Below are 11,741 nucleotides of genomic sequence, written 5' to 3'. Positions count from 1 at the left end.
TCATGTGAGAAGAATGCTTAGAGGGGACCTTATTGCTCTCTATAACTACCTGAAAGGAGGTTATAGTGAGGTGTCAGTCTCTTCTCCCAGGTGACAAGAGATGGGACAAGAAGAAACATCCTCAAGCTGCGCCAGGGGAGGTTTAGATTGGATATTAGGAAACATTTCTTCATCAAAAGTGTAATCAGGCATTGGAACAGGCTGCTTAGGTAAGTGGTGGAATCACTATCCCTGGAAGTGTTCACAAACCATGTAGACGCTGCCCTTAGTGACATGGTTTAGTGGTGGGCTTGGCAGTGCTGGGGTAATGCTTGGATTTGATGATCTTAAAGGTCTTTTTCAACCCACTTTACTAGATTCTGTTCTAGTCTAGTCTAATTTAGTCTATCCTACACTCCCCAGAAAAGTGTTGAATTAAGGATTTCACACTCTTCCTTTCCTCATTTTCATCCCATATAGCAATGAGCGAGAGGACAGCCGGCTGGTGGCGATCACTTTTGAGGACAACAGGTGGCCTCCCCAAAGCACTAGATCCAGCCGATCAAGTCTTTATTGTTTGCTTTTTCTCCACGTCCTCACCAATACCCACAGGGTGCATCACCGGAGCTGTGCTGATGCGCGTCCCTCGGGGGGATGGCGACAGCCGGTCAGTTTGCTTTATTTTGGGCTTAAAAACGACAGGGATGGCTTCACTTTGGGGGGAAGGATGCTTAGGAATCGCTGTCTGGGGGGGGGGGGGGGGGGGGGCGGGTCGCTGGGGGACGCGGCCGGCGGGGGTCCCCCCGCCGGCCGCGTCCCCCAGCGACCCGCCCCCCCGCCCCGCCCCGTCGCCGCTCCGCCTCCCCAAGCCAGCAACTTCCCCGTTGCCGAGGCGGGCGCGGAGCCCCCCATCAGCCCGGATGGGAGGAGGAGGAGGAGGAAGCGGCGAGAGGCGGCGACGGTGCCCGGGGGGATGCGGCGGAGCGGGCCGGCGGGGCGCGTAGAGCCGGTTACGGAAGGAGCGCCGAGCTCTTGTCGCCTCCGCCGCTGCTACCGGCGGGGCTCGGCCGCCGCCTCTTAGTCCAGGCGGCGGCGCTGCTGAGCCCGCGGAGCTTCCGCGCCGCCCCTTCGCCCAGCGCTCCGGCCGCGCAGCCAGCAGCGGCAGGCCGCGGCCGGCCCTCCCCCATCACCTCCCCGGGCGGCGGCGGCGGCGGCGGGAGGCAGGAGGGGAGCGATGGCGTCCTACGTGGATAACAGCTTCCGCCAGGCGGTGATGAAGAACCCGGCGGAGAGGAGCCCCCAGGTAGGCGGACCCTTCCCCCGGACCCCGCCGGGGGGGTGCGTGTATGTTTAAGCCCCGTGGCCCCGGGGAGCAGAGCGGCCCCGTCGCCGGTTTCCCCGCGCAGCCCCCAGCGCTGAATTCCCGGGTGGCAAGCTCCCGCTTAGGGGAGGAAGACAGTAACGCCAACAACTTTCCTTCGGCTCCCAATTTTTTTTTGGGGGGGAAGGGAGCGAAGGAAACGCCAGCTGAGTTGGTTTTTAAGGTTTCTTCCGGTAAAAGGGAAAATGTGCCCAGAGTATGATTTTTGGGGTGTTTTTTTTGTTGCTGTTGTTGTGTTGTTTTGTTATTACCCCGCAGAACGCTGCGGCTCTGGGTTTGAATTCAATCCTTACTTTTACATAGCTGGCTGGAGCTGGCAGCGCTGTTTCATAATGTTGGGGCTGAGGTCAGTGGTATTCTTGGCAAGTCCTTGCTCTTCAAAGTAGGGTGAAATCCTTACACAATGGCACCAGGCAGGGATTTTTTAGATACCTGCGCAGGGCTCCTGGAGCCCTCTTTGTCGGAGGAGTGCATGAGTCGAAGCAGCTTGTAAGTGTAATCGCGCTTTGAGGGACTAAGAAAGGTTAAATTGGGGACTGGAGTGTGTACAGAAGCGTTTTGACTTAACATGACCTGAAAAACAACTAAACTGAATGAGTTCCTTCTGCTCCCGGATGGTTGCTGCAGTGGCTGCTGCTGCCAACTGTCTAAAGACTAATAAGCTTTACACTGATCCCCGCATCAAGCCGCGGTTCAATAGCTAATGATACAAGGAGTTACTTTGCTTGGAGTTGTAATGCCATCTGTCCTGTTTTCTAAAGGCTTGTCCGGCTCTCTGAGCAGTGGCTCTGTTTTGGTTTTGGGGAAGAGATGGCATTACTGATTATTTTGGCAGGCGGCTGATTGGCTGGTGGTATTTTCAAATTGGGGGCAAAGAGGAAACCTTGACATTCGGTCGGCACCCATAAGTCATTCTTTCTACTATGGATACGTCATTGTGGTAATGTTATTTTTATCCTCATGCTCATGGAATATGTGTGAGACAATAAAAACTCCCATGGAAAAATATACTGACTGCATAGGCATTGTATTTAGTGTGTCTTGTTTGCATTTCTTGCCTTTTTTCTATTTTTACTTTTTAAATGTAAAAAAAAGAAAAAAGATGCTTCTGGAATGTGTTTTCGTGGTGCTAAAGTTGTTTCTCTGTCCTTGTTTGACCCTTTCCAAATGTGTGTTTGCCTTCAGTGCTGGACCCAGCCCTTTTGTGTGTTGTGAAAGCTGAAGGAGGCCAAGTGTTCTCTCCTGGGAAGCACGGTCTCTGTAAACTTGTAGCTAGGTGCCTTGCTTTGGTACAGAGCAGTAAATTCCAATCAGGAGAGCCTGCCAGCAGTGTCCGGCCTCGGGAGATGGTTATCAAAGGATGGCTGGGGGTTTGGGAGGAGTGACACTGGCAGATGCTCAGGAACCAGTTGGTCAGGTAGTGGGGCCACCAGGCTGGGTTTAGGGGATGACAATTCCCCCATGACGTGATGATCTGTGCCATGTGAACTGTTAAAGTTTCTCCTGTCTTTGCCAGTCGACCCTGCTCTTTAGCAGGGATAACAAAATGAGAAAGGGGGCAGAAAGTAAGAAATGACGCAGTGAAGAAACTGGCCTGAATGCAGGGATAAAGCCGTTGTGAAGGGCATGGAATAGAGAGCTAAATCAGGAACACTAGGAGCTGTGTTAATGCTGTAAAACTTCCCGAATCAGCAGACTGGAAGCCTGCTGTGGCAGTCGCCACAGGAAAAGAAACCCACCCTTAAATCCACGAAGCAGAGAGTGGCCAAAATAATTTGCAAATAAGACCAGATTTGTGGGAAACATAACGTGTTGTTAGCACTAGAAATACTTGAAAACAGTGGTCAGGCGTGCCCTCCTATTGCTGCTTAGAAGAGCAGAGCTTGCAGCAGAGAACTTGGTTGGCGTTTTTGTGGACGGCTCATGGTGGATTGTTTGCATTCAGGAGTTTTTTGACATGCTGGTTCTCTGTTCTGGAAATTCAGTTTTACTTTACAACAGTGGTGGAATTTGAAAGAAATAGGCTTGTGCATACCTTCTTTCAGTCATTAAGCAAAATTAAAAAAGATGCTTATGTAGAAAGCCGCAAAGACTTTGTTTATCCTTCCTCCCTTAAAGTAACTTTTTATTGTCTCTTTACTTGTATTTTTCTTTCCTTGTTAGGCTATCTCATAAAAATAGTTCTTAATTCTGGCTTTTGAGAAGTCGTGAGATATCTTTAAAGTTAAGAGAGTCAAATTTAAAGTTTGAAAAAGAAAATATATTTATAATATTCATGTCAGTACAGGAGATAACAAGAGAAGTATGTCAGTAGTGTATTTGCTGGTTACTTGTGTTAACAGAGTCACTGGGGCTCAGCTTCTCCCAAATCACAAGAAGGTGAATATGCATTTAACATTACTATTCACCCTGGATTGTCATAGTGCAAATTTGGCTAAACGACTTCACTGCAGGCCCAAGAAGAGGAGTGACAGTAGCACAGCGAGCCTGTATTTGTATGTACAGCTTTGAGGAGTGCCAGATTTGATGCTCATTATCAAAGAAAGCAAACTTAGCTTTGCATGAATTTCTGCAGTGCAAGAGCCTCTCAGTGATTTTGGGCTGGACTGATTTTTATGTTTTGGGGGGTGGTGGGAGGTAAACAGTGTGTTCTGCAGTTCCCTTGGAAAATCTTCAGCTCCGTATCTCTTTGGTGTGTGCTGGCTCACAGAGTTTTTCTGTGAATTGCAGTTCAACATTCCACCGACTAAAGAAGCTCAAAAGTAAGAAAGAATATGGCCTGTACTTTAACATGCCTGTTGTGTAAGAGAGCTCTGCTCTTTAATTGCTTTATTAAACTATTCATTTTCTCTTTGAAGACATGAACTAGGAAGTTAATTTAACTAGTTTGGGGAATCTAATTTCTATATGTTCATAAATTACAAATGGGTTTATGCCCTTAAGCTGTGACTAATAGCATTGTTGTTTTTTTTTTTCCTCCAAACATCATTTTATGTGAACTACTACAGCTTTAAGTCTTTTCAAAACAAATTCTTATTTGTGTCATAGGCCATTTTAGAAAGTGTGCAGTTTTATATTGGTGTAGCTTAATCTGGGAGAAAAAAGAAAGTAGGGCTGCTTTTGTTTTCAAACAAGAGAAACTGAGCCCTAATCTCTTTCTTTATCCTAACAACTCATTTGCATGGCATGGTATGTGAATAACTAGTTACCTCAGAAACTCTGCATACTGGCTCACTGTTTTCATGCCACATAGTGACGTCTGCAGGAAGAAATTTTTTTAATGTATGCTTTATATGTGTTATGTGCCTAAGGTTTTCTTCTGGAAACTGCCGGTGTGGTGCATCAAGGCAGTTCAGTTCAGTAGTAATGAGTAGCAGAGAGGCAACAGCATCGGACCACATCTTAAGGGGAGAAACGTACAGTAGCCTTTAGTTTGATATTAATGCGTCATTTAATGTCAGAACACATCTAAACAGGATGTTACTGTTGAGCAGATATTCCCTTCTCAAGCACTTGAGAGGAACAATGGTTTAATTATAGGATGTACCTATGCTTCTTCCAAATAAACTTTCAGCCTGTTCCCCAGTTATGTTATGTTATTTTTATACTTGTAACCACTGATGGCATGATTGTGTGCAGTCTTCAGATAAGCCAGAAATTAACATTTCCTTCTTGCTATAGTGATCTCTTAGCAAATAAATACCAAGCTGTCTATTTTCATGGCATCATAGAAAATCAACATTTTTTGTGCGTAAAGATTTATACTTAGTCTTTAAATTATTGTGTATCAAATAAACCAGAAGACTACAATTATCTTTCAAAAGAGCTTATTTACGATTTGTTTCATTTAGAAAACAAATATATATTGGAGCTTGGGTTTTGCTTTCAGATTTTCTTCACTGTTGGCATGCGCCCATGTTACCATCACTTTGATACTAGTATTTAAAGAGGAAGCTAACACCTGCTATGGTGCTTCGAACAGCAGTATAATGCTGAGAAGTGTTCCTGTTGCTAAATTCTCCTGCTGGTTCTCCATAGCCCTGAAGAGTGAAGGACTGTGACAGCTGATGCCTGGTATTTGGCTGTGTTACATGGTTATAAAGGTCTTTCCATCGTGCATCTCAGGGCTTTGTAATGTGGGTATTCAGGAGTAGCTTTAGTTTGTGAGGTTTGATGTTCTGTTTGTTGGGGGAAAGCCTATTTGGCCAATGAAATGAAATTCCAAACTGCACTTCCTGGGGTGGTGTTCAGGCTTTCTGCTGTAAGTAATTCTGAGTGGGGGCATGAGCCTGTTAAGGTTTTATGTTAGCATTGTGGGCATAGTAACACAGCTTAATGAAGAAAGGCTGTTGCAAGTTCTTGGTTCAGACAGTTTTCTCTTGCTTGGCAGTTGCTTGAAGTAAAGTGCTGCCATGAAGTTAGCTGTAAGGATAGTTGCTCTGAGCAAAAATAGCCATCCAGATGCTTTGGGGCTTTGGAAACTTGTTCAGAATAGTTAACATCCCTAGGATGTGTCTTTTGAGGTCTCTTGGGCTGTAAATGGGGAGATGCAACAGAACTAGTTCTAATAGACATGTATACGTAAACATTTGGCCGTAGGGGTTGGTTTTCCTTGCTGTGTTTCAACACCTAACTGGGAGCATCAAAAATGAGAGTAACTATTTGGAAAAGGTGAGACCTTTATCTGACACAGCAAGTAATGTATTTGTTTAAAACAAAAATAATGTTGAAGAATGTATTTTTGAAGTAAGTATGCTTCTGTTTTTGCTCTTACTGTTTTTCCTCAAGCTGGTATTACTATGCAGCATAATTCCATGCTCAGCAAACTTAATTGTATGAATATATCTTTTTTTTTTTTTTGTGGCTGATAAGTAAAACCAAAACCCCTTGAGTAGCTCAGATTTTCTTGCGATGTCTCTAATCTTACTCTGTCAAAACAGCCCTGGAATGTCAGATTCTGAAATTCCACCCTCAGTTTTCATGTTCTTCCCAAAACTAAGGCCATGTACTACAATGGGCTGCTCAGGATTCTGTTTGTCTTGAAAGAAACTATGTTTATTTCTCAGTCTTTCTGTTGGAGGGTGCATTTTCCCATAGTCATTCATATCTTTGTCGCCAAGAGCTTCGAGAATGGAAAGAATGTTGATTTTTTTTTCTGCAGTAGCTCTCCCCTGTGATAGAGCTAGTGCTTTCTGCACTGTGAGTAATACGAGTTTCACCAACACTTGCAAAGACCTTGGTGTGATCAGGAAGCCTTCCTATAGAGTAGAAATAGCCTATTTGAAACCTTTCCTGTAACACTTGCCTGCTTTCTCATAATGTCAGAACATTGCAGCTTGGTTAGCTGTACATATCTGAGACAATTTGAAACTAGGTAACTTGGAAAGTGAGGGTTTAACACTGATAAGCTCTGTGTAATTTCCTACTTGATTAATTATCTGATAGAGTTTGCTTTTGATTTCTGCTCTGCTGTGGCTGCAGAAGTGTTTGCACTAGGTTCAGGGTGGGTAAGTTTCTGTGAGCATGCTTTTGACAGCCTTGTGGACATATGATTTTGCACCTAAAAGTTGGGAGCATAACGATACTGCCTTGCTTTGCAGTGCTGAGCCTGAAGTCCAGGGATCTTCTGCTCAGCCCAAGCTTTTGGTTTTTTTCTACTTGCCTCTTAATGTGCTGTTCTGATTTAAGAGTGTGTGCCTGTTACCCTCAGTGGTGCAGAAGGGACATTACCATCCCACCTGTCCTCATGCACTCCTCTGAGCCAGAGGGTAGCCAGTGATGCTGCTGAGGAGTCAAAAGTAGAGGAGGGTTATTGCAAGGCAAAACTGATTGCCATGGTTAGGCTTTTGCTTACACTAGTGCCAGTAATAAGCAAAATAATCTGTGGAACTTCTGATACAAAAAAAGGATTGATAAGTTGTTCTTGTCTTGGGTATGAAAGTGTAGACCAGCAAATGTAAGTGACAGACAAGCAGTTTCCCAAAGTCATGTTTTTCTTTAGTAGGAGGATGCAGTGTTCCATATGTTTTCAGGTTATTCATGGAAAACATTTTGTACCTGAAAAAAAAAAGATTTGAATATAATATCTGAAGATACTTCATTTATGTCATGCTTGTTACCATACAGGTTAGCAAAAGTTTTGTGAAAACAGTTATTGTTTCTTGAATTCTATTATTTTTTATGTATGCTTGAAACTCTTTAAAAGCCTGCATGCTTACACATTTTATTGAGTCGTAGCTACTAATTCACTCTGATGAATTGCTGGTTTGAGTTTGGTAACTTTTTTTCCCTAAATCAGAATGTGCTACTTAATCTGTTGGCATGTTTCAAGAATAACCATATGTATACTGAACAGTCATTGTAAGAACTTTGACTTCCTCATTGAGGGTTTTTTTGTATCCTCATGAGAAAATATATTTTGGCTTGTGTTTTGGGAACTTTCCCACAGTAGGAGATCTAATTTTTGCGAGGTATTGTTTGGGAATTGAAAAGGAGCGCTGGCAGAAAGATAGCTCTACAAAGATTCTTTGTCAAGGGCAGCTGAGCCTGTGCGCCTTGTTCGCTGCAGCCAGTGTTGCAGATTTAATTTGCTGGATATGTTTTGCTTGAAGGGGTACATTTGAATAAGTCTGGAAATGGAAGTGGTGCTCTGATTCTCTTTTTCTGAAGTTGGTGAAGTTGACCACTTTTCTTGAAAAGGGAGAGAGAGGAGCCCTGCTGCAGTGCTTTTCTTGCAGCTTTGGTTTGGAGTTAAAATTAGTTATTTGTTCTCTCTCTGTATCTCTGGTATGCCCATATATCTGTAGATGTATTTCTTTGTGCACCTCTGTCTTGTCTGACCTGAGTAAAAGTGAATTGATATTTGATTTTGAGCAGTTCTAAGGAATTCTGGCTAGCAATAATGAGCAGCATATATATCGTTACCTGATCAACACACTGAAGGAGTAAGATAAGGTTAAAACAGGTAAAAGTTCTTAGGGAAACAAAACAACAAAAAAAAAGAGGCATGACCTTACTTTTTAGCATTGCTGTTTCTATGGATAGCAAGGTTTCTCAATTTTTCTCTTATTTATATGTACTCTGATAAACACAAGCCACACTATGAAATTGTATCTGGTATCAGTGTAAATTGCCTGGGAAAGGGTGTTAAGTTTCAGACACGTTGGTCAAGCATGCCTGTTTTGACTGTCTTTATCAGGCTGTTTCTGTTTGCTAGCTTTTTGTATGTCTTAAAGTGAAAATAAACTTGGCTTAATAAATAAATACTTTTATTTCAGTTATTCAGGGTTTCCAAAAAGAAAGATGGATCATGTTCCTCTTGGGATGGTGCTTTAAAATTTTTGCTTCTCTTTGTTTTGTTTTTGGGTTGGTTGTTTTTTGTCTTTTTTTTTTTTTTAGTTTGTATTTGCAGTTCTGTACTTTGAAGGATACTGTTGTTTCCCATCTTTATTTTACTTTTTCTGTAACTGGGGGGAAAAATATTGTTAAAGTCTTTTCTATTTGAAGTTAGCCATTTGGACTACTTGTCCTATTAACCAAAACTTAGAGGGGTGAGATGGGATGTTATGCAAATGTGACTTGTAAGCTGGGGTGGGAAAACAAGGCTGTACCACCAATATGAAGCTTCTCTTGAGATTTGACCTGCTGAAACAGAAGGCTAAATCTTTCGTGGTACATTGCAGTTTTCTAGCAGCAAAACTTATTTAAGAGCTTTGTTTCCTATGATGATGTTCTCTGCTGCCGCATTGTGCCGATCCCACTGTTTGTGAGGCTACAATGTAAACAGGATAAATGATACAATCTTGATAGCTGAACAAAAGTAAAGTGACTTATTTCCAAGAGGTGGTGTGTGAGGGTTTTTTCTTTCTAAAAATCAAAGTGAGTCAATCTGGTTTAGATTATGACTCCAAATGTCAGCATCGGTACAGCTGAAGGTGTGAAGACTTGTGCTACAAGATTGAGAATAAATGCTTATGATTGTGTGTAGGAACCTTTGAAACAGCTTAACATCCCCCAGAGAGTATATGGTGCTCCATTTTCAAACAGTAGCTTGAAGTATAAAAAAAAAAGATGGGCTTTTTTTTTCTCCAATGCATTTCCTAAAATGAGGATTCTTGAGAGAGGAGTCTTCCATTTTTGTTTGTTTTGAGGATTAACATCAAAGGAAAATTTTGTAATAAGTATCTAGCTTTAAGGTTTTTTTTCTCCATTATAATATAGTAATGGTAGGAAACCTGGGTAGTAACACTACCTTTGCGTGCACTGAAGTGGGTGGATCAGAGATGCCTGATGTATTTTTGTATTGCCAATACAAAATCTTGACTGTATTTATGTTGCGTTGTTGTATGATAGCTGAAAAACAGATGCTGGTGGGCTTTCTTCCTTGGGGCTGGGGGAATGGGAAGTTAATGTTGCTGAGGTATGCAAATCTTGTTGAGGTATCTGAACTCTATTGGGACATACCTAAAATATGTACCCTAAAATGGTTTTGTTTTGACAGAGATAAGTGCTTAATAGTGTCAGGAAACCGTTCCCTCACCCGCACAGAACATTTTCTCAAAATACGTAATCTTGCTGAAATCAGTAGCATGCTGCAGCTGTGTGAGTAGGCAGCACTTGCTTCAATGGCTGTGTGGCTTTCCATTGGTTGTCAAAAATTATATCAGAATACACAACACGTGCAGTAGTAAACATTTAGATACGTTTTGAAGGGAGAGTTCACTATTACAGATTCCTTTGTGTCTATTGTCAGTGTTACTGTGGGTGTTTAAACTGTCCTCCCTTGACTGTGCAGTGGGCAGAACACTGATGCTTGGGCAGACATAGTACCCAATCTCTTACCCATCTGTGTGCTGTAGCTCTTTCAGTTTTTGAAGGTGGCATAGCTATAGTAATAAAAAAAGTGCAATTCTATTTAGATAGCTGCATCAATACGTTGAAGTCATGGTATTTTACTGTGTTTATGGAGCATGGTATGTATGACAGTGTTGAAATAGCTTTGAATGTTCTCAGTTAACTTCTGCAAAATCAGAGTGTTGTTAAAATGTATTAAGTTGTACTGAGGACAAGCTGGCCCCACAGCAGAGGAGATGATGCTGTTAAAATGTGTTTGGATTCTGTGACAGCTGATTACAAATTGTTGCTATTAAAAAATTAGAGGAAAGGGGCTGACTCTGCCCCTACAGTCCTGATGGAGAGCTCTGCCTGTAGAACTGCTCCTTGACTTAGGAGGAACCATTGTCCAAAAAGATTAGAAAACTAGAAAAAAAAAACAGGTGGAGGTGCTGCAGAAGCAGAACATGTGACCAGGAGGTTCTGTGTTTTTGGGGTTTTTATCCCAGTTGCTAAAGTCATAAGATGCTGAAAGCTGTAGTGGTATAGTCTGTCTTGATGCATGCTGTGATTTGTTGTTGAAGGTGGTTAACGACTGGAAGCTTCTCTAGTGAAGGCAGTAAGTGGCCCATCAATTTAAATTACATTAGTACTGTTGCTTGTAAAATACTAATTTAGCTTGTGGATGAAATAGGGCTTGATTGTATAGGTTCCTTTTTGGCTGTAGTCTCAAAGGAACAAGTAGTAAATGTATCTTAGGAAAACAAATAAATGGTATAGTTCATGGAGGATTCTCTGAGTATCAAGCAAGAAATGAGATTTTTGCACTGGTTAATCATGAGTCCCGGTCAGGTGGACTCTCTTTAAACCCTTCTTTATTACTGCAGTAGCTAAGTAGTTTGAATATGTTCCCTTCTAAGGAGGTAGTAGTGAGCATGCAGTAAACAAAGTGAGGCAGTTTTCACTCTGAATTATGGAAAGGTACCTGTGAGAATCTCAGTCTGAGTTGCATTTCATGTTCTCTGTCAATCTGTGGTATGTACTACTAGCCAGTACATCAAATTATTTGGGGGTCTACAATGTATTTATTGTGTAAAGCACAAAAAATTGGACCTCTGGGTGAACGGCACATAGTGGTCTGATCTGAAGACTCAAGTATTTCACATGCACCATAGGTATGGAAATACAAGTGGCTTTGCCAGCTACATGCTGACCAGGAACAGGCGCTTGCTGGAATGAGGGTAATTGAGTTTCCATCTTTGTCACAGCTTCTCTGTTACTGTTGAAAGCTGCTAATTGGTGCCAATGCCTTGTTTTAATTCCCGATGATTTAGTTCAAAAATGCCAGCTCCTTGGTCATAGGCCACTGAACAACTATCAGATGACAACACAACTCCAGCTCAGCTGTTAAAAATGATCTGAGGTAACAACACCAAGGGAAGGATGATAGTTATTGTTGTAGATATTTGCCAGTGTGGAGGAGTGTAATCCATTTCAGCCGTATTTCAGGTAGCTGTCTTTTTTAGTGCTATTAGATTGTATTAACTGA

At 42.4% G+C, this 11,741-nt stretch overlaps 1 protein-coding gene across 2 annotated transcripts in view; it reads left to right on the top strand.

The window, feature by feature from the left end:
• Nucleotides 1-1,178: 1,178 nt before the first annotated feature.
• The window catches only part of RAPGEF2 (Rap guanine nucleotide exchange factor 2), a 185,207-nt gene continuing 174,644 nt past the window's right edge, over nt 1,179-11,741 (top strand). For both annotated transcript variants that reach the window (XM_034064593.1, XM_034064592.1), the window contains exon 1: nt 1,179-1,282. In XM_034064593.1, the coding sequence (XP_033920484.1) occupies nt 1,214-1,282 (69 nt within the window). In that variant the 5' untranslated portion in view covers nt 1,179-1,213. The remainder of the gene's footprint in view (nt 1,283-11,741) is intronic.

This window comes from Melopsittacus undulatus, chromosome 7, assembly GCF_012275295.1.
Source record: "Melopsittacus undulatus isolate bMelUnd1 chromosome 7, bMelUnd1.mat.Z, whole genome shotgun sequence".
In the NCBI taxonomy this organism is placed as follows: domain Eukaryota; kingdom Metazoa; phylum Chordata; class Aves; order Psittaciformes; family Psittaculidae; genus Melopsittacus; species Melopsittacus undulatus.
The sequence above is the reverse complement of the archived record's forward strand: the minus strand, read 5'-3'. Positions and strand labels throughout refer to the sequence as shown.